The 22,768-nt window shown below is 49.3% G+C and overlaps 1 protein-coding gene across 4 annotated transcripts in view; it reads right to left on the bottom strand.

Annotated features, from left to right (window-relative positions):
* Positions 1 to 22,768, bottom strand: part of Lgr6 (leucine-rich repeat-containing G protein-coupled receptor 6) — a 122,075-nt gene that overhangs the window by 75,953 nt on the left and 23,354 nt on the right. For all 4 annotated transcript variants that reach the window (XM_006529714.1, XM_011248036.3, NM_001033409.3 and 1 more), the window contains exons 2-4: positions 15,975 to 16,046; positions 13,633 to 13,704; positions 4,369 to 4,440 (exon numbers count right to left, since the gene is read on the bottom strand). In XM_006529714.1, the coding sequence (XP_006529777.1) occupies positions 4,369 to 4,440; positions 13,633 to 13,704; positions 15,975 to 16,046 (216 nt within the window). The remainder of the gene's footprint in view (positions 1 to 4,368; positions 4,441 to 13,632; positions 13,705 to 15,974; positions 16,047 to 22,768) is intronic.

The following is a 22,768-nucleotide window of genomic DNA, read 5'->3' on the forward strand; positions in this document are numbered from 1 at the left end:
GGGGCACCTGCCTTATCTTTCCCAGGAACCCTCTTATGCCTGTGCTCAGGGGTCACCTGCCATGGGACTGGATGCTCAAATTCTCTGTCACTTTCTCCTGAACACATGTCCTTCTTCTCCCTGTCCAGCTCTGCTGGGTTCCCAAGATGCTAGATGCAAAGTTCACAGGGAACTTGGTCATAGCATAGACAGTGAGACTGAGGCCCAACATGAGCAAGTCTCAGAAGCCATCAGTCATTCCAGAACAGGACCAGAGCCCTATCAGGAAATTATCATCATCAGACAAGAAGATCTCCTGGAAGTCTGGCTGTCCAATCATTTTATTTGACCTTCCCATCTTAGAAACGGGGAACCCTAGGCTCAAAGAGGGGAGATGATTGACAGCTAGTGATAAAGTCAAGACTTGAACCTAGATCTCTGGATCCTAAGGTGTTAAAGCTTCAAAAAGGTATTAACGGCAGAGGGAAGACCTTGGTACTATGAAGTCTGAACTAAAGCAAACTCCCACCTCTGTTCTCTCCCAGCTGTTTGACCTCAAGTGAGCTGCTTACCTTCTCTGGGCTTTCGGTGCCTCGTCTACAAAATGGTCATAACTAGAAGCTACCTGGGAGTGTTCAAGATTGGCATAATGGCCATTGCCAAGTGAGTTCCCCTCTCTGCCTCTCCCCCCATAGCCTAGTAGTGCCCTTCTGTCCTCAAGAGCGCATCCCTGGACACACACCCTGTGCTCCAGACTCCCCACACCTCCTCTGAGTAGCAAGTGGTTTTTGTGTTTTAGATGTGTGACTGGATCCCAGGCTCCCGTGTTACTCTTGAGTCTCTTCTCCAGGGTCACCCTGTGTAGTTGTCCTTGGTGATAAACACTCCCCTTAGAAGTCAGAGCTTCTAAGACTGGCCTTTTTTCTGTCTTCTTCCCCTTTTCCTTGCCACTGTGCTGCCCAAGATCTCCAACCCCAGCCCAACCTGGCGCTGCCTTTGAGAGCCATGCTCCTGCTTTTCCATGGGCTCTCCCCAGCGCCCGGCCTCACCCCCACCCCGTCTCTATTCAGCCCCAGGCTCTGCTGGCTTCCAGTGGTTTCTCTTGGCCTAGATTCACGACTGGCATGACATGTCTGGTGTGGCTGTACTCCTCCCATGTTGGTCAGAGAGGAAGTAAGTGTGTGCAGAGGGGGTGCTGGGGGTAAGGTTCTGCCAGCCCAGGTGCCAAACTAAATAGCTCTTGTGCCACATCCAGCTCAATGCATGGACCCTGGAATGCAGGCTGGCTGCCCCTGCCTGCTCCAGGCCCACACTCGACTCCCCATACCTAGTTCCTGCTCCTTGGGTCTGGTTCTAGCTGGTAGAAGGTAGAACCATGCCTGGTTGAGGGCCGAGCTATGCATGGCTCCAGAACAGAGATGCCGCTATATGGAGGTGTCAGATGGCATGAGACCCTCTGTGCCTCTGGCCTGCTCTAAGAAGGACAGCCCACACTATTGGGGGACATGGAAAGAGGCGTGCCCCTGTGCCTCCCTGATGCACCAGCTTCCAACAGAAAGCAGGACATTGTCATTTGCTCCTGCTCTGGGGAGAGAGGAGGGTCATGCTTGCTCGATGGAAGTCAAAGGACAGTCTCTGCCATGGCCTTTGGAATCCCACAGCTGAAATACACCTATGCCTCAACAATTCTACCTTGGATAGCCCCAAAACTTTCCTGCAGGTCCCCTCATCTGTTAGCTGAGGGCACTTGTTAAGAAAGGTTACATGGAAGCTACATGGTAGATATAACACATGGAGCTGATACACAGGCCTATGGGCAGTCAGCTTAGCCATGTCGTCTTCTTAACACAAGCCTGGTCTTACTGTAGGTACCTGACATGGTGAGGACTGAATTTGGTGGGGAGCACCTCCCTTCGATGTCTGGAGCGGGGTCTTTTCTTGAGTCTTCCACCTTCCAAAAGCTCAGGGTATAACCCTAGCCATTCAGAGTCTTCACGTTGCGCCTTTCCTAATCATTCTTCCAGACACACACAAGTCACTGTACACATGCATACACATGCATACACATGCACAATCGCACGTGTGTGTGCTCGCGCACACACACATACAACACAACACAAACACACACACAGAGTTCAGCCAAATCACTCAGTCTCTTCCCCCTTTACCTCTCTACCTTAACTCCCTCTGGCCCCTCTGCCCACCCCATCCTTCCCTGCTTCTTCACATAATTGACATTTCCTGGCCCTTCAAGACCTAAATCAAATGTTGCTGACTCAGCACAGCCTCAGCAATACTTAGGGATGAACAAGCTGATGACTGGTTAGATGAACAGCTCTGTGGAGCCTTCTGTTTCCCTACCTCTCTCAAATGGATTCTCCGTGTTCTTTTCAGGAACGCCCTTGGAGGTGGCCAGGGTAAGATCATGATCTTTGAAGATGGAGAAACTGAGGCATGTAGTCAGGATCAGAGGCACAGGCTGAAGCCAACCTTTGCCTGGCAGGCTGGCATTCTCCAGACCTTAAGAGCCAAAACCCAGCCATCTGCCTTGGTTTCTGCTTTCATCTGCCTAAGCAGAGGGGTGCAATGGGGCTGGGGTAAATGCTCTACTCCCACAAACTGGGTAGCCCACTCTCAAAAAGCATGAGGGAAACTGCCCATCTCACTAGAAGTGCCAGGCCTGTCCCGAAAGCAGGACATTCAGGGACTTCCAGCACAAGGTGTGACTCGCTTTTTTTCTTTTAATTAATAATTTAACTTCCAAACAAGTCCAAGTTTTTCCTATGAGTCTGTTTGATGCTTTGATTGAAATGTCACCCCTCCCCCCATCCCACGTACCACCTCTTATTTTTGGCTTTCCCAGCTCTTCGCTGGTGTCCTAAGCAAATGTTTAGTCTGCCTGCAAGACGGCACGCACAGGCTTTCCTGGCTCTCAGCTACTGGCCTTGGCCTCCCAAGGCATCCTGCCTACCTCTGCCTCCGCTAGACGGAGGGAGAGGCTGCTGAGGCCAGAAGCCTAGACACATTGGGATGGAGGGCAGACAGATGAGAGAGTGGGAGAAGGCAGGTTCTACCGCCCAGGACACTCAGGCAACAGAAGCAGTGTAAACCCAGAGACCATAGAGAGGAAAGCCAAAACAGTAGTGGCTGCGACTAGCCAAAGACCCTCGATTTAAAGGTAGAATCCAAGTATTCGACAGCAATGGGAGGGGAGGCCCTTGATCCTGTGGAGGTTTGATGCCCCAGCATAGAGGGATGCTAGAGTGGTGGGGCAGGAAAGGGTGGGTGGTCAAGGGAGCACCCTCATAGAAGCAAAGGGGAGGAGGGAGAGGGTGGATGTGGGATGGGGGGTTTTATGGAGGAGTATCAAAGAAGGCTGTCATTTGAGATGTAAATGAATGGGATGATTGATTTAAAAATAAATAAATAAGTAAATAAGTAAGTAAGTAAGTAAATAAATAAACAAATAAAGGCAGAATCCAGAGAGAAGCCACCTTCCCTATCTCCCTCTTCCTGCTCAAAACAATCACAACAGGTTAAGACTGTCTGACTCCCATATCCGTGCTCTGGGCAGGGCCACAGCAAAACCCACACCCAAGGACAGTAAAAGTCTGGTCCCATACACTCACTACTCATGCCTAGGTTCCAGCAGGCTACACGTCATACCTACCTGAGTCCTATGCTCCAACTTGGATATTTCCAAAAAGCATGTATCCATGTCATTGGATGGCAAGAGATGCAACCGAAACTTCAGTTGGCTTCTATAAGCAGGCGTGAGGCACCAACCAGGTTCCCAGCCCTGTGCTGTGCATAGCATGCATTCAACCCAGTAGGTGGGCAGGGCCAGCTTCCCGACCCTAGCACCGATTCCCACTTCCAGGTGCAGGCTTAGTCTCGCTGCTATGATTCCCCTGCTGGGTAAAAGGGGAACTGCAGGGTTCCCTGGGGGTGGGCTCTATCATGGGTGGCCTGGAGTCTCTGATCACAGTACCCCCTAACACTCCCTAACCCCTCACTAAGGAGGGAAGAAGGTGTTTGAACCTGGCCCTCCTCCTATTGAGCCCCCAGGCAAAATCCAGCTAGGAGGAGGAGACAGCCCCTTCCTGGTACTTCTTTGGGACACTAGTCTCCACCCCACAACCTAGCCCCCATGGCAGAATGCCAGTGGCCCCAGGAAAGCTGTCCTGGTGGCCCTACCTAGTGAGGTTCCATTTCTACAGTCCTGCAAACACACACGTGCCATAGACACACATTTATGACAATGAAAACCCTCAAGAAAGCAGAGCCAGGAGCACTGACTGCACCAGTGAGTGGGGTGCAGAGGAAAAGGAAGTAAGATGGGACCTGGATTGTGCCCCAGAGCAGGGAGGTAGGCCCTCAATGACTCACAGCGACTGCAGGCTGGGCAGCTCCCATAGTGCCTCTGCTGGGATCCCACGGAGCTGGTTGCTCTGCAGCATTCTGAAGGGGAGAGAGAGATCTGTGAGAGTCACCCGGGTGGGAGGGCAGTAGGAGAGGGGCTCCTCCTTCTAAACTCTCCCCATTCCCCTGCTTCAGGGCTCAGAGTTTAAGGTGTGGTCTCCTGAGATAGGTTTGGGAAACATGGCAGGACGAAAAGGACAATGAAGAGAGGGGAGAGCAAGATATGGAGGCACAGACATTTAGTCCAGGACTTGGGAGGCAGAGAGAAGTTCAAGGACAGTCTGGGATATATATTGAGTTCCAGGGTAGCCTGAGCTAGAATGGGAAAGAATCAGAGAGATAGAGAGACAGATAGAGAGGGGGAGGGAGGAAGGGGGAGGGGGAAAAGGAGAGAGATGAGACGATTTACTGCCGAGTTTGGGCCAGGAAGTGTTTGGTTTTTACTTCATGGGCCTCAGTTTCCCTATCTATTCAGCTGAGATGCTAAGGGATTCTTTTTGAGATGGAAGATATGGGTAAAGGTAAGTCTGAGAACTGCCCCCTCAAGTAACAGGGCATCGCAAAGATATGCTTTCCGGAGTCCTTGCCTCCAGAAGCAATTCGAAGTGCCCCCGTCATCAGCCTATTGTGGTGGCTTAAGCTCACATAAGCACACGCTAAGTAACTGTTTTTGAGGCTGCCAGCCTAGCACTAGAGCCAGCCACAAAGCCCATGAGGGCACTGCAGACAGAAACCACAAAGCTCCTGGGGAGCCTAGAAACCCTATATGTAGGAGAGAGAGTTGGGGAGCTTGCAACGGGTAACAACAGAAAGATAAGCATCTCTACAAGGGGTGCTCTGACTCCAGGGGTTCCAGGCAAAACAGGGGCCTTAGGTAAGCTGGGAGGAAAGCACAGAGACCAGAAGGAGGAAAATTAAATATGTGGATTAAAAACAGTCTGGAGAGATGGGTCAGTGGTTAAGAGCACTGGCTGCCCTTCCATAGGACCAGGGTTCAATTCCCAATACCCATATGATGGCTAACAGTTGTCTGTAAGTCCAAGTCTAGGATACCTGACACCCTCTGCTGGACTCCATGGGTACTGCACACACATTGTGCAGAAACATACACATAGACAAATCCCACACACATAAAATTAAATAGATACATTACGAAAAAGAAATACAGCAGAGGCCCTTGGGCAGCAGTTACCACCAGAACATGAGTGCATGCTTGCAAGCGTGTGTGTTTGTGTGTGTGTGTGTGTGTGTGTGTTCATGAACATGGGTGCTTATGTAGTGTCTTAGTCAGGGTCTCTATTCCTGCACAAACATCATGACCAAGAAGCAAGTTGGGGAGGAAAGGGTTTATTCAGCTTACACTTCCATGCTGCTGTTCATCACCAAAGGAAGTCAGGACTGGAACTCAAGCAGGTCAGAAAGCAGGAGCTGATGCAGAGGCCATGGAGGGATGTTACTTACTGGCTTGCTTCCCTTGGCTTGCTCAGCCTGCTCTCTTATAGAACCCAAGACTACCAGCCCAGAGATGGCACCACCCACAAGGGGCCTTTGCCCCTTGATCACTAATTGAGAAAATGCCTTACAGTTGGATCTCATGGAGACATTTCCTCAACTGAAGCTCCTTTCTCTGTGATAACTCCAGCTGTGTCAAGTTGACACAAAACTGGCCAGTACAGGTAGGTAGAGGCTAGAGGACAACTTCAGCTTCCTAAGGAGATGCCCACCTTGTTTTCTGAGACAGGGTCTGTCTCCCACTGGCCTCACCATAGACTAAGCTGGCCTGCTAGAAAGCCCCAGAGATTCATGTGTTTCTGCCTCCCAGAGCTGGGTTACAAGCTCAAGGGTTTACCATGGCATAGGGCTTTCTTCTCAGTGTGGGTTCTAGGGATTTAACCAAATCCTTGCCCTTTACCAAGGGAACCATCTTTCCTGTCCCACGGGCATTCTTTATCTCCACGCTCTAGATCCAGATGTGAGAGAAGGAGGGTACAAGGCAGATTCAGGAAGTAGGTAGGGAACAGAGAGGAAGGACGCAACCGACTACCAACTGAGCCCTCCCTCCCTCCCTCCCTCCCTCCCTCCCTCCCTCCCAGGCTGCCCTAAGCATGTTATTACAGAAAGGGCCATGAGCATTAATAGGTCTGCCTCAATAGCTAGCCATGCTCCCTGGATGCAATGGGGAGTGAGCACCCAGTGAGCACCTGCTGTATGCTTGGTATGCCGTCCACACTGAGGGCTTCAGACTTCAGCAACTTACTGAAAAGTACAATGTCCATGACTGAAGCTGTGTAGCCTGAATCCCAACCCTGGGCTCTGCGCTTCTTCAGCTGTGTGACTGTGGAAGTGTGGCAACCACGTCTCCGCTCATTGGTTCCATATACAATGGTCCCGCAGGGAACTTACTTTACAGCAAGGTCTCACACAGAGATGGAACTCAGAGCACCCTAGCGGATCTCATCAACTATCACTGTTAATGTCTGGGTCTAAGGTCTATGGCTTACTGGCTGATTTAAGGAGGTCACTTCCCCTCTCTGAGCCTCAATTCCCTCCTTGGTTAAGAGAAGAGACCTAGAGACAACACCTTTTCTCAGAAGTACTGGTGGTATGGCTCATTGGCAGAGGATTTGCCTACCATACCCATGGCCCTGGGCTCTATCCTCAATTATCCAAATGACAATGGTGGTGATGGGATGGTGGTGGTGATGATGGTGACGTAAACAAAGATGATAGTGATGGTGAATGAGGCCTTGCTTAGCGCGCGTGAGAAATGCAGTCTCACACAACAACTCAGAAGAAATAACAAGACAGTCAAGAAAACCATCTGGCTCAGCTGCCCTCCTGGAACTGGGTCGACATCAGGCCTGAAGATGACCCCAAAGCAGAGCTTAGGAGCTCCTTGGAGACCTCTGTTCTGGGCATGTGGTGAGGGAGCTAGCAGAGTTTTCTGGCTGACTACTTTGGGTGCTTCCATTCCTCCACCTCCTGACTTTGAAGCTGTGAGTGCCTCTTTACTCTGATCTCTGCCAACTGCTTTGCTTCTCATGATTCCCACACAAAGATCACAGCAAGCTCAGATCAAGGATCCATGAGAAACTATGGTTGGGTAAGTAGTGGTCACTGCGTATACCACTCCCAGGTCCCCAAAGCTATAGCTTATCACTGCACAGGTGACCTGCACCTCCAAGGAGCCCCCCTAACATATCAATCAGAACTGATGTCACCCCCACTCCTTTATTTCTGTTGTGTGTGTATGCATCCGTGTGTATTCAGATAGAAATTAGAGTTAGTAAGAACAGACTCGCCCTTCACCATGTGCATCCTGGAGGTGGCAGGGGCCTTTACTCACTGAGCCATCTCACCGGCTCTAGAGAGATCTTTAAAGTCTCCATGCTGTGCCTTTAAGGATGCACTTAACTCTCCTTCCTTCCAGGGTCAGGGAACTCAGCTTCTCCCCGATAGCCACGCTGGGACAGATAGTGTGGCTTGCTTTTGAGAATCAATACCCAGCAAGGTGGAGTGTAAAGTGCTCACTGGTGCTGGGCCTGACCTGCTTTCTCTGCTGTTCCCAGCCTCTTTTCCCAGCATTACTGTATGGAAGCCCAGTTGGGTGGAAAGATGGTCAGAAGGGAGTAACCCTTTATTCTCTAGGGTGAGGCAATGGAGGTGATTTCCCCAGAGTTACAAATCGTATTAACAGCAACATTAGGACCAGGCTCTAAGATCCACTCTTTCTAGCCAAGGCTGGGCTTGATAGGGGCAACATGGATTTAACCCTTTGCTCCTGGTTCTAGATGCACACTAGAAGCACCTGGAAAATGCTCAGGCCATAGGACGGTCCACTTAAGCATCTGGGGCTATGTTTGGTGTAAAAGATGATGCATTATTCATTTTTAAGCTCAAGATTGAGTCCAACGTGCAAACAGGTGTCTAGTGCAAGTCACCTCAGCAACGCCCCCCCCCTCTGAAACTTATTTACAAAGAACATACTCAGAATATTTCTCTTGCCAGGGAGGTATCTGGGGGCAGAAACCATGAATTTCAGTGACAGAGAGCAGGGGTGGTGGGGCAGGTAGCAGAGAGTCAACCCCACCCCAGTGCTCTTCACCAGGCTCTTTCTGTGAGATCTGGTGCCCATGGGGATGCTTGTGTGGATGAGTGAGGCAGGGTCTGAAGCTCACCCACCCTCTGCAGCCTGTAAAAGATCCTTCATCATTTTGATGTATTCATGTTTTTGTTTTGCTTTTGTAGTGTTGGGGATCAAACCCAAGGCCTTGTACACGCTAAGCATGGACTCTGCCACTGAATTTTTTTCAACATACATGAGTGCTTTGTCTATATGTATGTATGTATGTGCGCTATGTACATGTCTGGTACCCAAGGAGACCCAGAGAGGATGTTGGCGCTGTTGAAGCTGGAGTTAAGGAAGGTTGTGAACCACCATGTGACTGCTGAAAACTGATCCTGGATCCTCTGCAGGAGCAACATATGTTCTTAACCCCTATCCCATCTCTCCAGCTCCAGGTCTCGGCTTTTTGAGAGACAGTTTATCTCTAGCTCAGCCTGGCTTGAACTCAGTGGTCCTTTACCTCAGCCTTTCCGGTGCTGGAAGTTCAGACCTACACCATTGCCATGTTCCCTTTACTGGTGAAGTCTTGAGTCTGCTTGAGTCTAGCCCTACTTCTCTCTGCTTCCAGAGAGCCCCAGTTCCTGCCATCCAGTCTCTTGGGAGGATGGAACTTGAGCTCTTGCTGAAGAGCAGCATAAAAGATCTCCCTGGGCTCCTCACAGCATCTCAAGAAGCAGACTGAAGACCTCAGTGCTCTCAAGGAACTCGAGTCCTTTCCAAGTCGGCTCCACTCAGTTCATCAGTCCAAACAGAGAGGAAGAGGGCAGTGTCAACCTGAGATAGCTCCATACCATTGACGTCACACTAGATTTCCTTGTGCTGGACCCAAGATCTAACTCCCCCGTCCTCCCTTCTGTGTCCAACCAGGCTTTGGACTGGATGGGCAAGATCAGAAGCAGTGAGCAGCTTCTAGAACCTTAGTCTTTACTAAGAGGGAATCCTGAGTCACAATCTCACTCTGGGATCTAGGCTCTATCCAGGAGCAGGGCCCCCGGGGAAACCTCCTACCTAGGTTTCTAAAGGCAAAGAGGGGAGGAAAGCCCTGAGCCTCCTTTGAATAACCCTTGTTACTCAAATCTCGGTCTGGTGCAAGGTAGTTGAAGCTCACTCAGCAGGGTTGTTCTAGATAGGGCTACATTGACCTGAACCAGGGTGGCTCTAAGCCTCGGATGGTCTGCAGAGGATGGGAAGGGTCAAGCTAGACCATGTTTGTTTTCTAAGATGATAGCTTTGCGGGGAGGTAAAGTGGGGAAACACAACACATCCTATGATCTCCTTGGGCTGGTGCCAGGATCCTGGAATCTGCCTACAGCTGCTCTGCGCCCTGCAAAGGCACAGCGGACAGAACAGCCAAAGGTCCAGGCTTTGCCCCACATGTCTGGGGCATCAGGGGTATGGTTTCCCTTAGAGCAGCTCTGTGAATTTAGCACCTGGGTCATTACAGCCTCACGGGACCTTCTTCCTCAGGCTAGACCTTCCTGCTTGGGCTGACTCTCTTGATCAGACCTGCACTAAGCTGGCAGGCTTGAGGACCCTCAGAGGAGAGGAGAGCCACAGTCAGTGTAGAGAGGTCACCTGGGAGGGACTCTGCTGCAGTCCCTTAGGAGGGGAGCAGAGAGGATTCCTTGTATTTTCATGTCCTCTGTTGCCCGTCTACTCTAGAGGCCTCAGAAAAAAAAAAAGCCACAGCCTTGGGAAGGGTCTGAACATAGAAAGCAAGTGTCTCCTTGTACTCCTAAGAAGCTCTTAGGCCACGGGTGGGGGTGGGCACTACTGTTCTTATTTTCTTACAGGTCTGAGAGACAAGAACCTACAACCAGCAAAAGTGTCATTGGATGTTAGAAAGGACTTAGTACCCAGGACACATATGGACTCTCCTGCTCTGGGGGAGATGGGTGGGGATCCCCAGCGTGCCTCCTGTCCCCGAACAAGGGAACTCTGCAGACAGAGGATACAAGACTTTAGTGATTGGTGGTCTTCAAGGATGGAGCAAAATGGGGGGTCACTGGCAGAGGGGGGGTGAGCAGCTTGGCTGTCCTGGCTTCCACATAATGCTTTTGGCCAACCTGCTCACTGGGCCCAGGCGCCGCTGGTTGAAAGGGGGCGGGCCGGCTGCGGTTTCTTCCAGTCTTTGATTTATTGCCTAATGCAGGCAGAGAAGAAAGAAGAGGCTCATCTCTAAGCCAGAGCCTTAGGAACGGGATGTGAGCCTCACATCTTCTGAAGGCCCCGCAAACAGAGCCCTGCTTTCTAATCCTACTGCAGGTCTAAACCTGCCACTGGGCACAGATATACCACCAAGCAGTCTGCCTGCACTATGCTGTGAGTTCAAGATGCCTCCTCCCCCATTCTCCCCCTCCCCGCCCTGCACCCTGGACAGCTACAGGGAATAAATACACTGAGGCCTCAGAGCCCTAGAAGTCAGAGATCTAGAGGCAGATGGAGAAAGAAGCTGGAGACTAAAGACACCAGATACACAAAGTGCTCAGATACAGACCGGCGATCATCTGGAAACTGGAAGGTCCAGAGGAAGGGCTGCTGTCATGAGCCACTTTGAGAAAACAGGAGAGGGATCGCCTTTGGATGGATACCATTCCAAACCCAGGCACAGAACTGGGGTTCAGAATTGGGGTTCAGGCCTTCTCCCCTCGCTCAGATGCGTTTGTGCAGCCAACAACCTGCACAACTCTACAGAGAAGAGCTGTATCTAGAGTGGGGACCAGACAGCAGAACTGGAAAGCCCTGGGGCTCATTCTGTTGCTTTTGGAGCAGCCCCTCAAATGCTCATTTTCTTCACACTGGTCCCTTGGGATGCTGTGCCCTCTCTGATCTCCACCCTCCTTTAGACTCTGTATCCACTTCTTCCCATCTCCTCCCACCTTTACCCCTTTTGGAAAGATGGACTTAGCAAGGACAAGATACGTCATGGGTTAGGGTAGAAGTGGACAGTGCCCACTTTCCTCTCTACAGTGGGCTCACTAACTAAGAGTCAGGTCCTCTCCTAGCCTCGTGCTCCTTTTGATCCTGAGAAGGTATGAAGGGGCCAGAAGAGGCAGCCCAGTTTGAAGGAAATTCCTTCGCAGTGTTTTTAATAGCAAAGAGCTGGAGACACGGAGACTAAGGAGAAACATGGAAGAGGAAAAGGCATATACGGAGCTGGGCATGTACATACGTATAATCCCAGCACCTCAGAGTTTGAGACAGGAAAAGCTATCCTGAGCTTGTCTAGGAAAAAAAAAAAAGGAGGGAGGAGAAGAAAAGAAAAAAAGCTGGATTGGGGTATACCATGCTTACAAGGGCAGAAGGCAAGGGGAATCAATACAAATTTGAGGGGATCCTGGTGTACTTAATGAGTTGTTGAGATGCGAGTCAGCCAGGTCTACATAGAAAGATTCTCTCTCAAAAAGTCAAGGACCAAAAAAAAAAAAAAAAAAACCAACAACAACAAAAAAAATTCAAAATAAATCAATCGACAAACTGAAGGATGGGGAGGGTGGGGAGAGTAAGTCTGAGCAAAGTACGACATGTATGGCTAAAATGTCATAGTGAACACTGCTTTTCCATCTGCTAGTGTCTTGAGATAACTCCTTAGTAAGGACATTAAAATGATTTTAGCACAGAGAATAGTAAAAAGAAAACCCATTATCTAGTATGTTCACTAAAAAAAAAAAATTTAAGTACTGGGTTTTACAAAGTTTTCAAGCTATATAGCTGAGAATGATGTTGAAGTTCATTTCTGTATATGTGTGTGCGTGTGCTCTTAATGGCCATGCAGGTGCATGTGTGTGATTCCATGTGCACATAAGCTACAGAGTCAGTCTCGGGTGTCATTCTTCAGGAAGAAGCAACCACCTCCACCTTGCTTTTTTGTTTGTTTTGTTTTGTTTTGTTTTTCAAAACAGTTTCTCTGTGTAGCCTGGAACTCGATCTGTAGACCAGGCTAGCCTCAAACTCACAGAGATCTGCCTGCCTCTGCCTCTGGAGGGCTAGGATTAAAGGCATGAGCCATCACCAGGCACCTACCCTCCCTTCCTTCCTTCCTTCCTTCCTTCCTTCCTTCCTTCCTTCCTTCCTTCCTTCCTTCCTTCCTTCCTCCCTCCCTCCCTCCCTCCCTCCCTCCCTCCCTCTCTCCCTCCCTCCCTCCCTCCCTCCCTCCTTCTCCCTCTCTCTCTCTCTCTCTTTCTTTCTTTCTTTCTTTCCTTCTTTCTCTCTTATCTTGTTTATTTTGTTTTGTTTTGTTGTTTGGTTTGATTTGATTTGTTTGTTTGGGGGATTGTTTGTCTTTTGAGACCAGGTCTCTCACTGGGACCAGGTTCACCCCTTTGGCTAGGCTGGCTTACAACTGAACCCAGGGGCTCGCCCTTCTCAACCCTGTAAGTGCTGGCCTTATAAGCACAAGCCATCACACTTGGCTTCATTACGGGGCTGGAGACTCAACTCGGGTCCTCATTTTCACATGACAAGCACTTTATGGACAAAGCAATTTGATCTTATGGACATCTGTCAGATGAGGATCTTAGAGTTTTGGGATTACAGGCATGCACCATCATGCCCATTTCTACCATGCCGGGGACCTAACCCAGAGCCTTCTATATGTTAAGCAAACACTCTCCCAACTGAACTACATCCCCAATCCTCAAAACTTAAAACAAAGGAGCAGTGATGTGGTCGGTGAGTAAAGGCACCTGCTGCTGGGCCTGATGGACCGCCCGAGTTCTGACCTCCGGACCCACCGGGAGAAGGAGAGAACCAATTCCTGAAAGCTGTCCTCTGGCCTCCACACTCACTCAACACACACACAAAAATAAATAATAAATGTAAAAAAATAAAATAAACCCCAACAGAGCCCTGCAACGGTCACCATTCATAAACAGAGTCACTTCATCCCTGAAGGGCTGCCAGGCACTTTGGGTTCCTCTTAATCTTTGTTTACACATCAGATGAGGGAAAGAAAAGACATAGAAATAATGAGAAACAAGAGGAATGGAGATACGGAAACCAGGACCAGAGCCAGACTCTGAATGACAACCCCTCTCCGCCCCCCACCACCCTGTCTGCCATTCTAAGCACTACATCTTCATGTGAAAGGGTTAGCCTCTACTTACAGAATTTTGAGGCTGTGGAGGCCAGAGAATGCCTGTCCCGGGATGTGTGAGAGGTGGTTCCCTGAGAGCCGCCTGCAAATCAAAGACAGAGGTCAGAGGTGTTGCCGGGGAACCCTTGAAGGGGGTGAGGTTCTGTCTGGGAGTACAGGAGAGAGGGTGGTGACAGCACTGGCATTTCCTGAGCTCCAAGGTTCACTGTTCACCTCCTGGCATCAGCTCCACTTTCACCGTTAATCCTGGGAGGGGCAGGAGACCGTGAGTATCCCAGATTTAAAGTGTTCAGAGCCAGGGGTGTTTGGCCTTCAGATTCCTCAGATCTACAAATATTTGCATCTAGATAATGAGCTGTCTTGGGGATGGGTCCAAGTTTAGACATAAATTCACTGGATTTTATTTGATTTCACATTTACTTATTTGGCGTGTGTGTACGCTTGTGACTGAGTATGTGCCGTGACCCACACGGGTGAGTCAAACGACAGCCTAAGGTTCTCACCATTGAATTTAGGTTGTGTGGCTTGGTGGGAAGTGCCTTCCCCCTGAGCATCTCACCAACTAGACCAAAATGAGATTGCTTTATAAACATGGAGCCTGAGGCAGGTTTATGTTGGCCAGTGGGGTACTAAAGATGGAGGCCAGCACCTCAAACCTGCGGAGAGTGATAACCCCAACAATGAGCTGCAGTCCTTGACTTTTGCAATATTTCAGTGTTCCTGTGCTTGTCACATGAAGTCAGGGGCAGAACTGCCCACCATGGTGGCCTACCAGTGCACAACATGGTTCCGATTTTAAACGTAGGTGTGGTAGTACGACATACCTGTAATCCAAGGACTTGGAAGCAGAAAAGTATGAGTTCAAAGCCAGCTTGGCTACATAGACGATTCTAGTCTACCCTGGGCTACATACTAAGACCCTGTCTCAAAAAAATTTCAGATTTCAGATTTGAGAATACTCAACCTGTACTACCCTCGAATTTCAGATAAGAAAAACTGAGGGGTAGTTTGTGTGTGTGTGTGTGTGTGTGTGTGTGTGTGTGTGTGTGTGTGTGTGTGTGTGTTAGAGCTAAGGTCTTATTTTACGCGCGCTTGCGTGCATGTTGTTTTGTTGTTGATGTTGTTTGGGGTTTTGTCACTGTTGGTTTTAGACAGGGCCTCACTAGGCAGTCCAGGATGACCTGATGTTCACAATTCTCCTGCCTCAGCCTGCCCTGTATAAGCACTGGTGGCACACTCCACCACAGCCAGCTTCCATGAGAAGGATTCAGCTCAGTGACAGAGCCAGAGCGCCCAAGGCCCTGATAATCTCTATTGCCTCTGTCTGTTTATTTGACATCTGCTGTTTTACAAGACAGAGTTGGGATCACCACCCTTGGGCTCTGTGATGGGGGCCTAGGTGGTGGATTGCTCCCTTAGGTGGGGCCTTTTAAACAGGCCCAGCCCCTTCTTGGGGAGTAAGAGATGGAAAGCTGGGCTTGCTTAAATGCCTTAGCTCTCCTCTAGGTTCCCATCCCAGCTGTGCCACGCCCACCTCAGAATGCCCCGCCCACATGGAGCTCCCCTTCCCGCAGGCAGAGAGCCTTTATATTAGGGATAAAAGTTCAAAGGTGATTTCCAGGGGGCAGGTGGGATCATGAGTGGAAGCTAGGCCACAGAGAAAAGAATCAGCACTTACAAACACTGCCCAGTCTTATGGACACTAGTGGGTTCAATTCCCAGCACCCACTGGGCAGCTCTCACCACTATCTGTAACTTCAGTTTCAAGGGCTTTGATGCCCTCTTCTGGCTCCTAGAGCAACAGCCATGCATGTTGTGCACAGAGACACATGAAACCCATACATATAAAATTAAGGGGAAAAAAAACAAATTTTTTTTAAAGAAGGAAAGCTATGTTAAGTAAGGTAACTCATGCCTGATATCCCAGCCCTCAGGAGGCTGAGGCAAGATAAGTGCTAAGTTCAAGACCAGTCTGAGCTACAATCGTGAATTTCAGGCCACTCTGAACTATATAATAAGACCCTGTCTTAATAAACAAACTAATGAATTAATTAATTTAAAACATGGGGTAGGGGAAAGAGCTGCAGAGAGTGTTGGCTCACACCTCCAATGCCTCGTGGCTTAACACTGGGACGCTGGAATTTTTGCCCATGTATCAGGTCTCAACTGAACACCTTTTTCCCGAGTGAGCTCTGCTTTCTCCCTTCTCCCTCAAGTTCCAGAGAGCCCAGGACCCTACAGCTGCTGACCAGAGAGTTCCACCCACCCACCTTCCACCCACCCAGACCCTGCCTCCTGCTCACCCACCTCCCACCCACCCAGACCCCAACTCCTGCCCACCCATCAACTCACAGCTCCTCCAGGAAGCGCAGGTGGTGGAAGAGACCCGGCTGAAGCTCCGTGAGGTTGTTCATACTGAGGTCTCTGGGTGGAGAGAAGGTGGAAAGCAGGCTGTGGTTACCTGTCTATACTATCTGTGATGATCAGCTCCAGCCCTGTATAGGGGAAGCCCAGGGTTTCCCACTGTTCCTCCACCTTCCCAGCATGCCATCTGGACCCCACTGGATGTCTGGCAACAGCAGCCACATGTAAGTCTAGGAGCAAAAATCTGGGCCACTTTCCAGTCCCCTCTGCTGTCCCTCTGCTTTTCATGCTTCCTTTGGCAGGTTTTCCCTGAGCTAGCTATGGTTAGCCAGGAAAACCACCTCACTGTTGAGAGGAGCCTTGGGGAAGAAGAAGCAGGAGGAGGAGGAGGAAGAGGAAGGAGAAAAAGAAAAGAAGAAGAAGAAGAAGAGGAGGAGGAGGAGGAGAAGAAGAAGCAGCGGTGAAGGAGAAGGAAGAGGAAGAGAAGGAAGCATAAGATTTCAGAGCAGGAAGGCAAGGTCCCTAGTGAGGACAGTCTTCAGTCTGAGAGCCAGGGTCACTACCCATGCAGCAAGCTCTGATGTTCCTGAACCCAGGTTTTTCCCCAGCCGCGTGTGTTGCTCCGCTCAGTAATGGTGGGCCTCACTGCAGGCTGAGGTCTCTGCCAACCTCCTCTTCTTGGCGCTGCTTCCCCAGACCTCTGCCTTTCTTGGCTTCTTGGAACTTCCCCAAAGATGCCCAGGTACCTGAGTATCTATCTAGATGTGCAGAGCTGGCCTCTGAGTATTTACCATCTAAAGCATTCTAACGTGCCTATGTTATCCAAAGGAACTTGTGTTGCTGTTCCCTAAGATGCTCTGCACACAAAGCCATCACTATAATTCCATCAACATTACTGAAGACCCACCTTAATACTAGGCACTAACTAGCCTTTAGCCAAATAATCCCATTTAAACCTTTCCATAATCCCAGCAGAACTGCTATTTGACATCCAGGCAAACAAAAAAGGGGCCATCGACTTTTCTCCAAGGATAAATGGACCTCCTGCTGAGGCTTATGACCTAGGCTCATTCCCTTGAACCCACATGATGGAAGGAAAGAACCAACTCCCAAACATAGTTCCATATTCCTGGCACTCCCCTCCCCCAACGCATACAAAAGTTTTAAAAGTAAAAATTAAAAACAGAAGAGGTTGAGTGGAGTCAGAGAGTCCCCAAATCAAATGTCTCCCCTAGTTACCCACCTTGACCACCGTGACCCTCCATTTCCTTATCCATTTTTAAAAACAAGGATTAGTGATAGGTAAGGTCTTTGTGGGGATTAGGTGAGCTAATGTTTGCAGACTGCCTGGTAAATAGTACGCAGTTAAGAAGTATTTGCCTTCTCCCTTCCACTCTCCCTCTGGTGTACTATGTACAACAGTCTCAGCTCTGCAGACCTGGTGGGGCAGAGCCGATGACAGCTTGATTTGTGGGTACTGCCCAATGTTAACATTTTCTTATGTTTGTGCCTGAGTGAGTGGCCATGTGACAGACGGATGCCTGACACATTTGAGCTCCATCCCGCCTCAAACCCCTGCCAGCTGACTCTTGTCTCTGAGTGCCTGCTCCCTAGGGCTATAGAGGTGGAGGCGGACCCCCTAGGGCTATAAAGGTGGAGGCAGACCAAATCACTGGGCAGCTTAGGCCTTCCTGATGTCCCCTTTCCGCAGAAGTACAATTCACCCTCAAACCTTCTCGGTTCCATGTGCCCAGAAACAGGTTTGCTTTCCATGCGTGCTCCGAGAGGCAGGCTGGGGATGGCGAGGGACACTTGCTGAGAGAGCCCGCCCGGCTCCAGTCTATAAAAAGACTGTTTAGTCTAAAATGTTTTATCTTTGATAAAGCCTGGGCTCCAAGACCATGTCTTCCAAGGAAGACTTTCCATGCAGGGTAAAGCCAAGAAAAATGCCATGTGCAACATGGGCTGCTCCTCTCCTGACTGTCCTCCCTCCCCGCTATCCTGTGGAAATGGAAGGGCATCTGCAGGCTTGAGGGGCTAGGATGGGTGGGCTCAGTGACAGCTGCAGGAGGCACCCTGGTCACAGTGGAGGAAGGCTGGGGCTGGTGGAACTAAGAGGGCTCCTTGGTGGATGTTAGCCTGGGCTCAACCCTCATGATCCCTCAGCTCTGAAGTGATGCTCACAGAGACAATCCTGAGTCTACCTGGATTTCTCTCCCTCGAATCTCAGGCCTGGCTCATCCTCAGGAAGGAGGAGGTGCAAGGTGCCACCAAAAAAAAAAAAATACGATTACCTCTAAATATTTACCCTGTGCATTTCTGGATGTGTCCTGACAGGCAGGGGAGCGGGAGTTCAAGGAGCATACAGGGCATGTGACTCAGGCCTCATCATTCAGCTGTCCCCCCAGGGGCCGCACTCAGAGGCTCTGATGCAGCTCCATGCCCCCCACCCACTCCCTCCACCTTTCCACCAAGGCCAGCGGCTTCATTGTTCTCCCTGGGGAGGAGGGGGCTGTGCCCCCACCCACTCACTCCCCCTCCACACATCCTGCCGCAGACAAGCACCCAGCCCAGCTGCTGTAGAGGAGCTGGGTGGGGCCAGGGGGTTGATTTTAAATGGTGTCTGGTGGGGGGAAAAGGGGTGAGGCTGGTGCCAGGAGAAGAGGAAAGCAAAGGCCTGCTCCAAGGATTGAGGAAGGGAGACCAAGCCCTGGCCCTCCACACTGCCGCCATAGGTCCAAGGGATGGCTCTGGGATCCTTCAGGGAATAGAAGGAAGAAATGACAGGCAGACACTCCCAGCACAGAGTTTGAAAGCTCTGACCTGTGCCGGTTGGAGGAAACCAGCTGTGAACCCAGGGGACACAGCTCTGATGTTTCTGGCATGCCTGGGGTTGAGGGAAATTGGAGGGTACCTGGACCCTTGGGTACTGAAGGTGAGGTTGTGGGTCTATTGGCTTATCCACATGATTCTGAGATAAGAGAATGCTTGGATGTACCTTCCTATGTTGTCCTTCAGAGCTTGGGCATCCATGTGTCCTACAGATGGATACTTCTTCCATTCAGCACTTTGCATGTTGGAGCTCTGGCTAAGCAAAGGTTACAAAGTATCCTTGGGCATCTACCTATCAGGAAGGCAGAGGCCCTTTGCAGGAAGAAAGCAGCTTCCCCAACTCTTCTTTGGCTGTGTGACTTTCCGATTGTCTAATTCAGGTAGCATCTAGTGTCCAGAAACACAGCTTTGGGATCTAACTGATCTGTGGCTGAAATAGGTACCCAAGCCTAAGCACAATGCTGTTCTACCACTGTCATCCTATGAACATCATCTATGAACATCATCATCCCGTGAACACACTACATCACATGATACACATCACATGTAGGCCACACCACACCCATGAACACCATTACATACCACACATACCACACACACACCAATTACCACACATACTATACTACACACACTATACACATAGCACACACACCACACACCACATGCCACATACTACACATATACACATCATATACAGCACACATCACCCAAACACCACATACCACATCATGTTCACACACATAACAAGCATGCCATATCATACACACACACACATACAAAACACATACATAGACTATATATACCATACATACCATACTCACACCATGTCACATGTATACCGCATATATACATTATAGTACATATACCACAACATACACACACACACAGCTCTCCAGGGCTAAGTTTGGGACATGGGGACTGTCCAGTTCATAGGGCCCCACATTCTGGAGAGCCCTGGTTCTGCTGCTCCCCTCAATTTCCTAGCACCCTCCCTCAGCTGTTGTCACTGACAGCCACAGGGTGTGGAGGGTGGCCAACAGTCTCACCCTGAAACTTTCCTCCCAGTAGGCCTTGGGATACCCAGAGGGGCCATGTGTGCTCTCGGCTGGACACAGCATGGTGTGGTGGGAGGGATGGGGGTGATGTTGACAGAGAGGCTGTTCAAGTGAAGGGTGTGGCAATATGAAAGGGGTAGCCCTGGGCACAGGAAGTGGAAGCTTCTGGCTGCACATTAGGAAAATGTTCTCAGAGCTTTAGCCGGTGAGGCAACCAGACCACCCAAGGAAGCTGGGTGAGGCAGTGTCACCATGGAGACAGGGAACAGGTTTGATAAAAGGGAGGATGCTAGGAAACAGAGGGGGCCCAGAGCAGCAGAACCAGGCTGGAGGGTGTGGGCACCTGGAGATGCTCCTCCAGGAGCTGGCTGAGACCCAAGGACCCAGGGAGACTAGTCTGCTTGAGTTTTCCCTATAGGAAGAAAAAAAAAAAAAAACCAATGACAGAGAGGTTGTGCATTCTGCTGGGGAGCAGGTGAAAGGACACCCCACATTGGAGGAGGGGCTGACAACACAGAACCCTTTTTGGGATAAGAACTCAAGTTGTCCATCTCTACAGTTAGTTATTTTGGGTTACTATTATTGTATTTATTAATACATACTACATATTGTATATATTGTAAACACGTTTATTATATAATTTACTCTATACATTTGTGCAACTTGCTGATTTGATACACATTTCCATTGTGAAATAAGAACCACAGTCAAACTAATTAACATATCCTCTCCTCCATAGCTATGGGGGCGGGGGTGTGTGAGTGAGTCTGTGTGTGTATGTCTTTGTGAGAGACTGACTGACTGACTGACTGACTGACTGACTGACTGACTGACTGACTCGAGTCATAGGGTGGCATGAATCTACCCCTGGCGATGCCTATGTCCTATAGTTACCTCTTTAGAGACAGAGCTGGGCCACAGGAGTCTCTGTGGTACTTTGTACACAGTCACCCAATGAGCCACATACTGAAAACCATACTGCATTTAACATTGCCTGGGTGTATTAATTGACTCTGTGACTCTGGTCCTGTCACTTCTGCCTCTAAGTTTCTATCCTCTCGCTTGTAAAATGGGATGATAATAGTATCAATACTCACCTGACAGGAGTTGCAATATGAAGTTACCAGAGTTAACAATGTAAAACAACTGCCTAATAAATATGCCTGTATTTAGTATCATAGTTATTTAACTGAATTATAATTACTGGTACATGATGACACTTCTCATCACATTTTTTGAGACATATATGGTCACACTGGTCTTGAACTGGCAATATTCCTGCCTTAGATTCTTGTGGGCTTAGATTTAGAGATGGGTACCAACACACATAGCTTTACTACACACTTCTTCAAGGCGAGGATTTAATCTGTGCAGTCTTCACGCTTACTAGGGCATCTGGCAAACAGAGGTGTTCGATAAGGTTTCAATGAAGTGTGTCAGTGAACACAGAAAGGAGATTATCGGAAGAGGAAAGGGCTGGCAAGGAGGTGGGGAATGCTGTAGTAATGAAGAGAGGGTCACTGAGCATGGACAAACTATAAATGTGTGTGTGTGTGTGTGTGTGTGTGTGTGTGTGTGTAAATAAATATCACAGTAAGAGTCAGGTATGGTGGTGGTGCACGCCTTTGATTACAGCACTTGGGAGGAAAAGACAGGTGGATCTCTTTGAGTTCAAAGTTCAAAGCCAGCCTGGTCTACAGAGTGAATTCTAGGACAGCCAACAGAGAAACCCTGTCTCAAAAAAATAAAAAAATAAAAAATAAAGAAGAAAGAAAAGAAAGAAAAAAATCACAGTAAGACTCACTGTTTTGTATACTAACTGAAAATAGTGGTAATAAACCACAAATTAGTGGATGGTTGGAAAGGAGATCTGGGAATTTTGCTCAGTGGTAGAGCACTTGCGTTGCATTTCCCAGGCCCTTGGTACACACACACACACACACAGTACCAAACAGAAAGCTAACTAGATAACTGTGCTGCAACTAATGAAAGACAGTGTTCTTCCGTAGTATAAGTCCTGTGGCTCAAAGTCATCTCTGAGGGGAATCTTCCCGATGTCCCTCTAGGTCACTCATGGCTACAGTATGTTATAGCTTGTACAAATATTCTACCCAGTGCACATGGGCTAGCACCATTTGGGACCCACAATGGGACAAGGCATTTCTCCTGAGCCTTCTCATGGTCTCCTGGTGGGACTCAGCAGGCCACATAACACCTAAGTACAGCCCTTCCCTAAGGACCAGTCTGAAGTATTCAGACATCCCACCATCCTGGGAGACAGTGAGGGAGTTAATAGCGGCAGTGAGGAGTAGGATAGGGCATGTTAGAAAGCCCAGAGTGGGGAGAGAGGGGGATTCCCACCACATCTGCCTAAGACAATAAAGGACCTGTGATCCATCTTCAGCACCACGGTAAGTGATGGATACAATAAAGACTAAAAGCATCATCCCACATGTCTGCAGAGGCCCCATCATGACAGGTACCTTGCTCACATTGACACAGCAAAAGCAGATCTGGGGAGGAGCAGGGCTACCTGTGGTCATGCTGCAAGTTCCTGCAGTGCCCCAAGAGCTCTAAAGCCCAGAAGGACCTCAGGCTTTCCAGTGTGGCCTCCTCCGTGTAGTCTGTTCCCGGAGATGAACCTCCTATTGGAGAAGGAAGATCTCCTTGTCATTATCTTCTTAAAAACCCCAGACTCACAACACAACACCAAGTTCTCTTGGATTTTGCAGTTTTCATAAATTGCCAAACCAGGGAGTTACTTCCATCCGGGAAAATGTATTTCTCTATCCACATAGCAGCACAGATTGTTCTCTTGGGCTTTGCACAAACTCCTATGTGAGAACAATGTTGTGCTTTTAAATAGATGTCTGTTTGCTTTGTTTTGTCTTTTCT

Source organism: Mus musculus, chromosome 1 (genome assembly GCF_000001635.26).
Source record: "Mus musculus strain C57BL/6J chromosome 1, GRCm38.p6 C57BL/6J".
NCBI lineage: Eukaryota > Metazoa > Chordata > Mammalia > Rodentia > Muridae > Mus > Mus musculus.